This window comes from Camarhynchus parvulus, chromosome 5 (genome assembly GCF_901933205.1).
Source record: "Camarhynchus parvulus chromosome 5, STF_HiC, whole genome shotgun sequence".
NCBI classification, from domain to species: domain Eukaryota; kingdom Metazoa; phylum Chordata; class Aves; order Passeriformes; family Thraupidae; genus Camarhynchus; species Camarhynchus parvulus.
Window position 1 is genome coordinate 30,804,495 of NC_044575.1, and position 13,397 is coordinate 30,817,891.

The window sequence follows — 13,397 nt, forward strand, 5'->3', positions numbered from 1 at the left end:
GCATGACAGATCTCTGTGGTGGCTCGTGCACCTGTAAGTTACCTTCCTGGAAAAGAGGTGGGTGTTGGAAGGTTAGTTATACTTAGCGAGAATTGCTGCTGTGATTTCCAAGGCTAAGGAGAAGTTATGGTAATTGCCAGCCTTGGCTACTGAATCAGAGAAACTGTTTCCTCAGTGGGCTTATGTGTTGACTGGTTTCTTTTCTTTCCCCCTGCCTTGCAGCTTTGAAGAAACAGTGGGATACTTTGGGATTAAGCCAAAGCCTGGTGAGAAGGAGATCACACCAAACTACGTTTTCACGGTGTGGTACGAATTCTGCAGTGACTTCAAGACCATTTGGAAACGAGAGAGCAAAAGCATTTCCAAGGAACGGTAAGGTTCTAATAAAGTCATTAATACCATTTTAGATGTCTGGGAAACTGCTGCTTCTCAAACCCAACAAATTATACTCCTATATTTCACAGGCGTCATTGTTTTCTTTCAGATCTAATGGACATCAAGGGAAGATTATTCCCTCAGGGTGCGTAGGAAAATTCACCAAAGGCATGCTGTCCCCACAAAAAGATAAACACATATAATCTGATAAATTACACTTTTGTAACCCCTTCCAATTACTAGCTAGTAAAATGAAAGGAGAGCTGTGCTAATTTATAACAGATTGCTTCTCTGTGCATTTTCATGTTGAACTAGCCTAAATGAGGCGATATTGCTGTCGCAGACAGTACAGACAAATAAAAGTGAATGCTTTTCCAGTTAATATACTGCACTTGCATCAAAGAGAAGCCCCAGAGATTCAGGCCACACTTAGCATAGTGTCGAAGCCCCACACTGAATTTACAGCACTACTTCTGAGTTTTGGTGTCCTGCTGAGGACATCAAACTGCTTGCCGCTAGATCTCACAACAGTCTCCTGATTTTATTAGTTAGAGTAAAAGAACCCAAAAACCTAAAACCTTCAATTATTTTCTTGGTTTTCTTAAAGAAACTTTAAGCCTTTTACGCAAAAAAAAGCAATTCTACTACAAGTTCATCACACTCAGCATGTTACAATTCATTTGAAAAGACCTAGAGTGGTAATGTAGTCATTCTTTGGAAAAGAATGGAGCAATTACTTTCAGCATGAAATTTAAATCCAGGTGCTTATACCAAATTGACAAAGGGGTAGATTAAAATGTCTTTAAAAGAACAAGCAAAAGTAGAACACTCATTTACACTTATATTTTCCATTTTGCTTCAAATCAGTGGAGCTTTCAGTTCCTATAAAGTAGATTTTTTGAAAGACTAGATGTAGAAGTTATGAATTCTTGATTTATCAACCTTATCAGCATTGTTTTATAGATCTTACAGTTTTAAAACATGTGAAAGTTGTAGCTTTTTGTATCATTTATTGATTAATTTTGGAAGCTGACAAATGCAAACATTTACAAAGAATCTTTTATTTCTTTGTACCTAAATCAATATGCAAATTTGGTTTACATGTTAAAAACTGTATAAAATAAAAAGTCCCAAGCATGTAGCTATGGTCATGATAGAGATCATCTCAGGGATATATTTTCTGCTGAATCATGACTTACTTTTGTTCTAAAAGCAGTTAGGAGGAATAGAAGTTAACTGCCTGAGAAAAAAAAAATCCAGACCATGCAGACCTTTCTTTTTTGTGTAATTAGCACCTTGCTCATGGTACACAATGATCCTTTCAAGTAAATTGATTTGAAGTGGCTTATGTTTTAACAGTACATAGCTTCTTAACTATCTTAATACAATAATCACAAAATCTTTGTAAGTAGACTGCTATATTGTGTGCTTTCATACTTAGGTGAGGTGACAATTTCTTGTGGTTTAATAGCTGTATCAATCAAATCTACAAATAAAAACACAGAACAAATATATCACCAGTTCCTCTGACAGATGCCTTTATTCCTGTTCCAGGTAAAGCAATACCAGTAGAATGCAGAGCAGCAGTTACTGTAATACTTCCAGGTGCTGACACTTTCTGGGTCATATGGACTGTTCTTCAAAGCTCATTTCAAATTATTTTTACAAAGTTTCATTAGTCTCAAAAGGACAGTTCATTGCCCTTTAGATTCAAATTTGGGTGATTCGTCAAGATGATGAGCTGTTAAAATGAGAAGCCTTGTGTAAATAGTCAATTAGAATGACAGAGGAGCTATTTTCATCATTCTAAATTGTTCTGTAGTGTGCTACCGAAAAGGACATAGTGAAATCAATAGATTAGAATGGTGGAAGAGCTTTTTTCATCACCTGAAAATGTCTTGTAAAGTCTTAATCATTTAAGGGTCCTGTTTAACAAAGTATGAAACCAACAATTGATGAACTGCTGTCCAAAAAAGTTTGAAAGCAAGGGAAGAGTCATTGTACACACTGGTAACTAAAAACCTTAGAATGACAGGAATGGACAGCTGCCTTCCTTAACTAGCTAATTAATTGGATTCACTATTTGTTGTGCATTTTTAAAGATTGCAATTCAATTTAAAAAAAAGAAAGAGAGCATTTTTATCATGAGCCCTTATTTTGTTTTGAAGGAAGTTTCAAAGAGGAAGCAACATCAATGTAAGTCAGTAATTGCAAATGTAAGTTCTGAAACCGAGGCATTGATATCATTATGTGAACATGTTTCCTATTCCACCTTTCAAATTTCAGGAGCTGAAGAAATCCAACGTAAAATATGTAGGAATTACCTAATTATTTACATTTACATAGGCACGTTAATAGTGGATAGTAATTCATCTTTCAATAAATATGACATGAAAATTTGATTATAATGTGCAGAATGATCATTAATAAAAGGAATAATTAAAAATTTATTAGGTTAAACTTAATACTAGTAAAAATAGTTCAAAAGATCTATGATTCCAAAATTTAAATTTTATATCCCAGACTTAATACATTGCATTGTATAACAGACATCTTTAAAATCTTTGAGTTTCAGGAAAAAATAGTGCTGTCTTTAACTAAATGACAGTCTCAGCTGCAAAGAGCCTGTTTTGTCTACAGCTGCTTGGCTGCCAAATGTAACACAACTGTAGGAATCTAATGAGATTTCAATGAACACTTTTTCTTAAAGTAGAGGAAACACTTCAGCTGAGCTGCCCTGCATTTAACCTCACCATGAAAATAAATTAACTGCCTGCAAAATATAATTGAGTCATTGTCTCTTTCCTGGACAAAATTTGTACATAATTTGGGAATGCAAGATGGAGTTACAGATAAATTAAAAACTATGATATGATATGATATATGATATGATATGATATGATATGATATGATATGATATGATATGATATGATATGATATGATATGATATGATATGGTATGGTATGGTATGGTATGGTATGGTATGGTATGATATATCTAAATGACTATAGGAATAAAATGAAAACTATTTTCCAAACCATATGTCTGATAGGAATAGGATGACAGTTTACTTTCCTTTCAATACCAGAATTCAAGTACAATGAAATAAAATTTACTTTGACAATCACATCATCTGTGACAAACAGCTGAATGTAAGTGCATCTAATGTTGGAAACTTTTTTTGGTGCTGTTTTGAATGAAAATCCAGTTGTTGACAGTTTTATAATTTACAACGTGTATGCATTCAGGCACATCAACTGCTTATATGCTTTTTTCTGTGTATGAAATTTTGAGATGATAACTGAATTGAAGACTAAAAAGTTGGAGGTTTTGGCAATAAAGCACTTAGAGCAAGGTGGATTGCAGATATTTCCACTGTCACCTCCTTTTCTTAAAGTACTAATTTTATTTGCAGTGGGCATGTCCATGAATTCAGAACCAAAACAAACACATATTTATAACAACTTAAATCCATTTTACATATTAAAATATATTTTAAGAGGATGTCCTAGACAAGTCTGAAATAAGGAAAAAGTATAAATACAGAAGAAATACTAGTAGTTTGCAGTGAGTTTCATCACAAACTGTGATTATGTTTTGCAAAATAAATGTGACAAAGATTACAATAATATGTTTATGCCTGTTGCCCTTCAAATATGAAATAATTAAAATAGGAAAGAATTGTTGCTCTTAATTTAACTCAACTCACTGCTGACTCTTGCAAGGATAAGATTGCTACAATAGTTACTGTACTGGATGAAGTAATCTCTGTCAGATTGAATATGCATACAAATAGGCCAGAATTCAGAAATCAAAAACAGAACCAAAATTTGTCTCAATAGCTGGAGAAGACATGATCGCTATTTAATGAACAGAATTATATATTTCGTCTTGAAAACAGAAACACTTTGTCACAAGATGTCACAGATGGTAAAAGCTTGCATTGCTTCTAAATGGTGACAACACAAAATTATATTAACAAAATCTATGAAGGACTTACACATTAAGAGAGTTCCCAGCTGCAAAAGCATTCTGGTGGTTATCACTAGGCTTTAGCTGTCTTTATATACTCCTAAATATTTGCCAGTGGCCATCTCTGATGAACTGAAGTATATTTTTGTTCTTTAGCCCTTGTCTTCCTATTTGTTTTTCTTATGCATCAACTTTCCTAAAAGAAAAAGTTTTTTTTAAATCTTATTCCTTGTTGCTACAGAGATGAAATTTTTCACTTACTTTGTAGATAACTTTGTATATAAACCACTGTCAGTACATCCAGAAAAAAAAGAAACATATCAAACATATTGGCAATTTGAGGTTTAATGACAAAATCCACTGACAACATACCTTTTTCTGTATTTTACTAATTTAGTTAGTGAACATTTAGTTTAAATGCAATCTAAAGATTTGATCAGTAATGGCCAATTTCTTTCCAGAAGATTTAGGCCTGAAGGCTTGATGGGAAGTTGTATTGTACAACAGAGTAATAGTAGTGGCTACGTTTAAATGTCATAATCTGGTATAAGGCTTCTAATTTTAAAGCTAGTCAGGTACTCTGTAAAAACCATCTGCCAGGACAGGTACTACACAAACAGCTGTCGTCTAAAATTTTGATACTGAAATCTAACCTGTTTTATTTCATGGGTTAACAGTTTTCAGGAAATGGAGCTGTGACTTGAGTTTAGTTTATGAGCTGCATACAGAAATAGGACTGAGAGTAGAAAGGCATTTAACACATGAAAGGAATGTGAGCTGTGGGGATTTCTCACTGTCCTAAGGGAAGTCACTGTTCAGCTGTGTTAAGGGTCTGGACTGGGTATGCAGCTTGGCTCTAGATTGAGCAGTTGATGTTGACTGTAGCTACCTCTGCTTGTTCATTTCCACTCATATCTGAAATTTTGTTTGCACAACTTTTCCCTGTGCCAAAGCAGTTTTATGGTTTTAAAGTTCTAGTCATGGGAAGCTCAGGTGACACAGAACTGTCATTCCAAGTTATTTCCTAACCCACAGTTATCCACATAACCCACCAGCTGCATGAAAGGAGCTGTAGAAGCGAAAAGAATGGATTTTCCAGATTATTGAGAAACTGAGAGAAAACCAGATAACTTGGTCTCTGTTGTTGCACAATAACAGAGCCAGAACATGAGTATGTGAACAGCAATTGGTTCATTTACAAGGGATTCTGCTTTTCCTAACTGGGAAACTTCAGAGGATGGAGTGTGCCAGTTCATGCTGCCTTCTGTCTGACTTGAGTGGAAAGCAGAGGTGAAATTGATAATCAGTTTATCTACTTAGTCCCTGGCTTGGTAATATCTTTTCCTGTAAGGAAAAAACATATTTTCCTGAGCTTACAAAGGAAACTTCTTTATAATAAACACAGCCTTATGTTTAGATTAGGTTTCTGCATCGCTAAGTACAGAATGAAAATAATTTTGAATAAAAATAATGTCTTTATTTTTCACTAATAACTTCTAATTTGAGGTTGGCTTTCATCCAGTTTACAGGGGAAGACACAACCTGCCACATAGTCAGAAAAAAGCCAATTACATTCCCATAGATTATAGTAAGGATACATATGCAGTATTGGAGTCGTTGGTTCTCATATTTAAAAATACATAGTTTTGTTAATTGTTTAATTCAATATTTTTCCATATTGTGTGCTAATGTGCAGTACTGCTCAGTTTGACACCATATCTTCTTTATTAATTAAGGTGCATTGACTTCTTTTGATCACAGTTGAAGGAGAATAACTTTTCTTTTGAACACATCCATGTTGCAGCTCATCAGATTTGAAGGCTTGAGTGACCTGCATTCCATAATGTTTTGGCCTCATGACTGCTTGCTCAGTTAGCCATGGGTCAGCTTGGAAGGGACCACAGTGGCTCACCTGGTCCAGCCTCCCTGCTCAAGCAGGGCCATCCTGGAGCACGTGGCACAGCTTTGTGTCCAGACAGCTCTTGAATATCTCCAGTGAGGGAGACTCCACAGCCTCTCTGGGCAACCTGTTCCAGTGCTCACCTTTGTCTTGTGGTTCAGCTACTCTGTCATCCCTTCTGGTCTCTTTGTCCTCTCCAGTGCTCTCTGTCCTAAACTGTCCTTGTCACTGTGAGCTGTAGATTGTGGCCCTCCATCTCAGGGCTTGATTCTGTTTCAGCACCCTCATTGGAAAAACCGTCTTCCTTATACCTAATTTAAATTGGCTTTTTAATTTAAAACTATTATCCCTTTTCCTTTTTTAATAGGTCCTGCTTAAAGTTTGGCCCCATCTTTCATTCTATTTTTAAACATCACTATTTCATTCTATTTTTAAACATCACTATTTCCTAGAAATAGTGAAAACATGCCATATAATACAGAGCTAAGTCTGTATTAGTGGCAGGCATAATCTTCTCTTTTTAAATCTAAAAGTTTGTAATCCCTATAATTCTACCTTTAGGTGAAAGTGTGGACTCAAGACATTTGAAAACTATTTGAAAATACTTCTACAACCAAGGAGAATGTGATTAGATAAAAAATGTGCACAAAATAGGGAAGAGTTTAGAAGCTGATCACTTGGTGTGATTCTGATGAGAAGAAAACAATCTTGAAATTCATCATCTTTGCATAAATGTTGTAGCTGTGAGGAATAGCATGCTGTCCACTGGGTGCAGTCATCCTGCATTAAGAAGTAAACTGTGCAGATTAACAAAAATAAAGGGATGGAATGGTGCGTTGTCACGTAGTTTTTTACATGTAGAAATAGGGAACACTAATTAAGTTCTAAAAATACACCAGCTGTTTAAAAAGTGTACAGAATAATAATTTATAATAATATAATAAATAGTAAGTTTAGTTGAAAATAGTGTAACTGTTTTCTCCTCTTCTTAAGCACTCGAAAGACAGACAACTCCAGGAACTATCCTCTACATGCTTCTAAAATAGGTTGAGAAGAAATTTTTTGTTTCCAACACTGATAAAGACAGTAATGGATGTATGAATGTGTTCTGTGTTTTAAAAAGAATCCAGCTTGCTGCTAGTGTTACAACAAGGAAGTACACATCAGTAATTGCAGCTATAATCCACTTTTGTTTTTGCTTTTCTTCCAAAATTCCTCAAAAATTGAGTGTGTCAAAAGTGGTTTGAACTGGACATGGTATTTTCAATACTTTTTGACTGTCCAGAGCAATTATTTCTGCCAGTGGAAAAAGTTAAATAGGAGAAAAAAGTAGAATTTTTCAATTTGAGAGTGCCAAGAATTGTGTTGCTTCTAGTAAAAGACTGGCTTGGTGTACATTACTGAAAATTGATTTACTGAGTTCTCCTTGCTTGTAAAAATTCACTCCCAACCTCCCTCTTTTTGCATTTTGCATATAGAATTTAAAGTAGCTGAATGTACCATCAGTATTATAGAGGCACTTAGCACTGGGCAGACCCTCTATTAGGAGTGCCAAGAATTTTATTTCCTTTTTATTTCTGTTTAGCACATAATTTCCTATGCACTTTCCAGTCTGTAAAAGGAGAATCAAGTCCCTTTTTCTTTAATTCTCTGTTTCTACTCTTCCTCCTGATTAAACTTCTCATTGATTCTTCTTGTTAAATCCCCACAGAATGAAAGGTTCTGTATGCAAGACCCTGAGAGTAAAAGGCAAGAAGCAGAGGAATCAGATGTGTTCTTCTTTCCCCTTATCTCTACAGTACTTTTGGCAGACTAGTCTGTAGCTGTACACAAGACAGCTTTAACTACCCTGAGACAAGAACCTCTTGTACCTCCTATTGCCACATCAGTGAGACTGGTCTGTCAGTTCCATCTTAAGCAACACAGAAAACATTAACAAAAAAACTGGCAGATTTTTTTCAGAGGAGGATCTTTTTGCCTTGATAGCACAGCTTTTTTGGTGGGAAAGATACTCCATAAAATCCAGATCCTGCAAGAACAGAGAAATCATTTTTCTGATGACATTTTCAAGGAGCAATACAGACAGGCTGTTATTTTGCTTTTGATTTTCTCCATTTGAAAGTGTACTTTGATCTACTCTTGGTAGTTTATAAAGTGCCTTTAAATAGAAGTAGTGGTTTGTTGGGCTAATGTGCCCAAAAAAAAGTTACTGGTGAGGCTTCTTACAAAGTAGATACCAAGCAGAGCCAGAATACCTTTCATTTCATCAAATCTAATGACTCCTTTTCTCTGTTTCAGAATTAAAGTGGCTCAGCAATCAGTGAGCAAGTTAACTGCAGAGAAGAAAGTTGAAACGAAGAAAATCAATCCTACAGCTAGCCTGGTATGATGTGGTTTCCAGTATGACATTCCAAAGGGGTTTTGTGACACCGTTCTTGTCATTCAAAATGATGGCTGGTTTCTGCTGTTGTTGGAGAGCGTAGTATTTTTAGTTTGAATGCAGCAGAGTGATTTTCTTCACAAGGAGAAATGTTAAAGCTTATGCCCTTTGGTAGTCAACAGCTATGTTTAACATTTAGTTCAATTGTGCCTAAGCATGGCTCTGCTATTTTAGATAACAAAAAGAGCTGCTTTTGTGCTTTCTTCTTCCCTTCCACTGTAGTCTCTTGTATTTTCTTCCATGCTTCGAAGTGCAGAGGCTCACTAGATATATTTGTCCAATGGCTGGAGTGTCTGGTTTTTTCAAAACTTTAAAAATCTTGTTTTCTCTGTGGAATAGTGGTAGAAGGGATTAAATCCCCATTTATTCTTTACTGTACACCAGTGTTTGCGATACAACACAGTAAGAGATCTGATAATTTGCATTGTGTATAATTCCTTTTTTTATCCGTGTGCAAGGCACATTGGTTAGACAAGCATTTCTCAAACCCTAGAAGGCAAGAGAAGGGAAGGAAATGTACATGAAGGAATCAGGGTATTATTTCCATTCCCAGCAGAGCATATCAGTTGCAGATCAGGCAGCAGAGATATGAATGACTGTACTTGCCTGGAAAGAGGTCATTAAGCAAGATCATCTAGCTAATGCTAAATTAGAGCCCTTATGTCAGCAGAAACCATTCCAGACATGAGAAGGTATTAGAATCACATGAATTTGTAATGTATCTGCTTTTCTCTAGCTGCAGTGGTCGTCACAGATGTGTATTTTTAAAGGTACACAGCATTTGACAAGTATGTAGTGAAAGCAAACTCAGTAAGTAATGTGTTTCGAAGTTTTAAACCTTCTTTGAGTGCTCCAAGCATTTTTTAATTAGAGAAAACTGAAACTGTGACTTACTTCTTCATCTTCTAGACCAAATGCTCATGGGAAGTTGAGAGAAGATGGAAAATTATAGACAAGAATTATAATAAAACGCTTTTTTTTCTTTAACAGAAAGAAAGACTACGTCAGAAGGAAGCCAGTGTGACTGCCAACTGAAGGAAGATGAATGAAAACAGTGCAGTGATTTCATACATTGCCTGTATTCTTTACTACACCAATGGCCCAGGAAGCACCTTATGTTAGATACTGAATTCTGCTTTGCTGATCTGTCCCAAGACAATCTATTAAAGACTTTTGAGTTCCTTCAGAGGGGTTTGTATGTTCAGTGGAGGGAATTCTAAGAAAGTCTTTACGTGGGAAGTCAAATTTTTTTTCTGTAACCGTTCCTTACATTGCTTAAAATGCATCTTGTTGTCAATGGTTTATTAAAGTATTCTGTGTATAATGTATTAATATGGAAGAGCTAAAATGAGCATTTTGGATGCTGAGTTAAGTAATGACTAACAACCTGTAGGTTATTTACAGGGCTTTATGTAGATGAGAGCAAATATGCCATTCAGTTCACAAAGATCTATTGCAGCATACTTTTTGCTACTTCAGCGGTAACTGAGGTAAGATTGACTGATTCTAAATAATTTTACAGTGTCTGACTATTGGATGCATCTTTCTAAAACTGATTAAATGTAAGTATAGATTCATGCTGTATTTTACTATGAATATTTTTATAGAAGCTTCAGCTTATGCCATTCATTGAAGTGGGAGTAATATTTTGCACATAAAAAGGAATATTCAAATTCTTTAGTTTTGTGATTGATGGCATAACAGATTTATTATTTTTATGGTTTTAATCTAACATTTCCTAAATTTTGAGCTTCGAAAGAAAAAATTATAAAATGTATATTTTTATTTCAGTATATATTGCAAATAACAATTCCATAAAGTGATGAGTTTATAGGTCATTATTCATTAAGATACAATAATATCTCTCCATGAATTTAGGCATTTGTCATTAAACATTTGACTTTTAATTCCATTGAAAGCTTTCTTTTTAACAGCAATTATCTCACTCTAAAATACATTATGCAGCCTGCTCTTGTCCCCCATATTTGTATGAAGAATGCGTCAAGCATACCTACATATTTTTTTATATATATATATGGTTTTTATATGTGTGTGTGTGTATATATATATATATACACACACACACACATAATATAATAAGTAAAACTTCAGAAAGAATTAACAGTGTCTTGCTGTCCTCCTGTAACATTACAACCATTGCCATAAAGTGGCAGAGCCTAAAAATAACCCTACTGAATATCCACCATTACTTGAAGATTTTTATTGCATTTTAAGGATTTGGATTCTTAGGAGGAGAAATCTGGAAGCAGAAGTTAATTTAAGGTAAAAGAGAAAAGTGATTCTGCTTGCTGTCCACAAGAGAGAAAATGAGTTTATGATAAAGGTGTATGAAGTTGGTTACAAAGAGAAATTAGGTGAAGCAAAGAGGTGCAGAAAGCTAGTAGGGGAAAAGCATTAGTCCTTTGTTTTGAAACTGGAAAGAATATACATGAGACAGACCTCAGTTATCATACAGCAAATTCCACAGAGACTGAGATGAAACCTAGCCAAAGTCCTCCCTAGCAGTGTACATTTATATTAAGGAAAATAGAAGTTTTGGAGACACATTCATAAATTAACTTAGGATTTCAGTGCAGATTTCTTAAATTAGTGTCTCTCTCATTCCTGCGTAAATGAAAACAAAAGACTCAAGAGTCTCTTGTATGTTTGGGAGTTTAGACCTGCTACAGATATAGTCAAGATATGTAAGCATAATTCTTATGAAAGCAGTCAACAACATGCCAGCAAAAATAATCTGATTTGTATTTTGACTAGTCCCGTTGCAGAGAAAAAGAAAATTCCAAAGATTTAAGTTTCCTGTCTTCCACTAACTAGGTGAAGTACATTTCTTTTCAACACTATTAGTGATAAATAAGAGGAGCAATAATGCCTGTAAAAGCCAAAGAACAATAGCAAGCAAGGCAATTCTGATAAGTGTTTAAGCAAACAGTGTTTATTTTTCATATAGTTTTCTATCTATCATGAAGATAATGTATATTGCCATTTGACCTGAGAGTTTTTTCAATTAAATTAATTACTTGAAGTATTATTCAGCAAGAGCATTACTGTTTGTGAAAATGGTCTTAATAATTCCCATTAAAAGTATATTGTGGAAAAAAGGGTTTTAACTTATTGAAATATCCTGTTTCAAAATTTCTAAATGTGAATTTTCATTTTTCAGTTCAAATTGACGTCATTTTGAAATGTTGAAAAATGTATATAAAAAGGGATTAAAATTAAAATTATTCATTTAAAGCATTCCTTGATCAGACTTATAATTCTTTTATCAAATTAGCAATTTGCCACAGTTTTGAGAATTAATGCTATTTTTTAGAAGATTCAAAAACTTATATAGCACAGGGACCTTGTCTCTTCCTAATTTTCAGTTGTATTGATTTTCCTCTCAAGTCTGAGTTTCTGATTCCAGTTTAACCCATGACTTAAATCATCTACTACTAATTGAACTATTTTTAAATGAAAAGAAGAATTCACCTAGATTATTTGATTCATTGTCTTAATCAAGACTGTAAGACTTCTGGATGGCATTCATCAGGTAAATATAACGCTTTTTTTCCCCAGTGATACCCACAAGTGTCTTCAGACAGTTATTGAAGCCACAATAGCTGGCTTTAACTAAAATTGTGTATTAGAGAGGAGATATTTACAGATATGTCTACATAAGCTGTTTATTTCTGAAATATTTAGACACTTCAGGCATAACAAATGTGCATCAACCACCACTCATCTTTGGGGTCACCAAATGTCACCAAACATGCTTTAAGCTTTAGTTTGATGTCTCACTTTACCTTGAGCTTCCTAGTTTGGGGAGAATAAAAGGACAGAGGGAGAAAAGAAGGAAACTACAAAGATGGAATGCAACAGAAGTCTCTGGTGCATGTCTACATTGCTGTCAAGGAAGTAAAAGAGTGGACTCAATTAAGCCAAGCAGCAATAGCTAGACAGTTACAATTTTCTGGTCTATTTAACTTAAAATACCTCAACACTTCACAGAAGTCACTTCTGTGACTGCAAAGTAGATGTGGCTTAAGAGGGGGAATTTTCTGTTGTGTTTTGGTTTCATTTCTTCTGTTACTGCCAAGCTTCCCAAAGACTGTAAAGCATAGGACTATTAAAACCCATGTTACTCATTAGGTGCTTATTACCCACAATGACAATATACAGTACTGATTTATAAATCAAATTATTAGGAAGAATTCAGTGTAGAATGAGTAGACAATAATCTGCAAAGTGCTCTTTACATTATTTACAACATTACCACTTGTTCATTTTAAAATGGAAGACCTTTTAGTGTTGTTGAGGTCTGAAAAATCTTTTTTTCATTAGGTTTTCACCAAACTATGAGAACTACCCAGGTGTTTTGCCATCATCATTAACCCCTGCAATTGTTTTGCTTTGTGTTTTATCATAGGGTTGTAAATGTATATATTGAATATTAAACTTTTATATTTAACTTAGAATTTTTTGCATCAAAACCGAAACTATGAACTTCAGTTTCTCTATACAAATATTTCTATTTCAAATTATTAATAATTAACATTTGTTGGATGCATCTTACAGCATTAAGGTAGAAAACTTATATGCTCTGAAATTCAACACTGTTTTGGAGATTCCAAGGCTAGGTCTGAGAAAACTGGCATTTTGGACTGCACAGTGAGAAATCCCAGAATCCTAGAAACCCTAGTTCCTTAG

General features: G+C 34.6%; 1 protein-coding gene across 1 annotated transcript in view; it reads left to right on the forward strand.

Annotated features, from left to right (window-relative positions):
• FMN1 (formin 1) overlaps positions 1–13,065 on the forward strand; it is a 124,123-nt gene extending 111,058 nt beyond the window's left edge. The window contains exons 15-17 of the mRNA XM_030949303.1: positions 223–372; positions 8,546–8,630; positions 9,678–13,065. Of these exons, the coding sequence (XP_030805163.1) occupies positions 223–372; positions 8,546–8,630; positions 9,678–9,722 (280 nt within the window). The 3' untranslated portion in view covers positions 9,723–13,065. The remainder of the gene's footprint in view (positions 1–222; positions 373–8,545; positions 8,631–9,677) is intronic.
• The last annotated feature ends 332 nt before the right edge of the window (positions 13,066–13,397 follow it).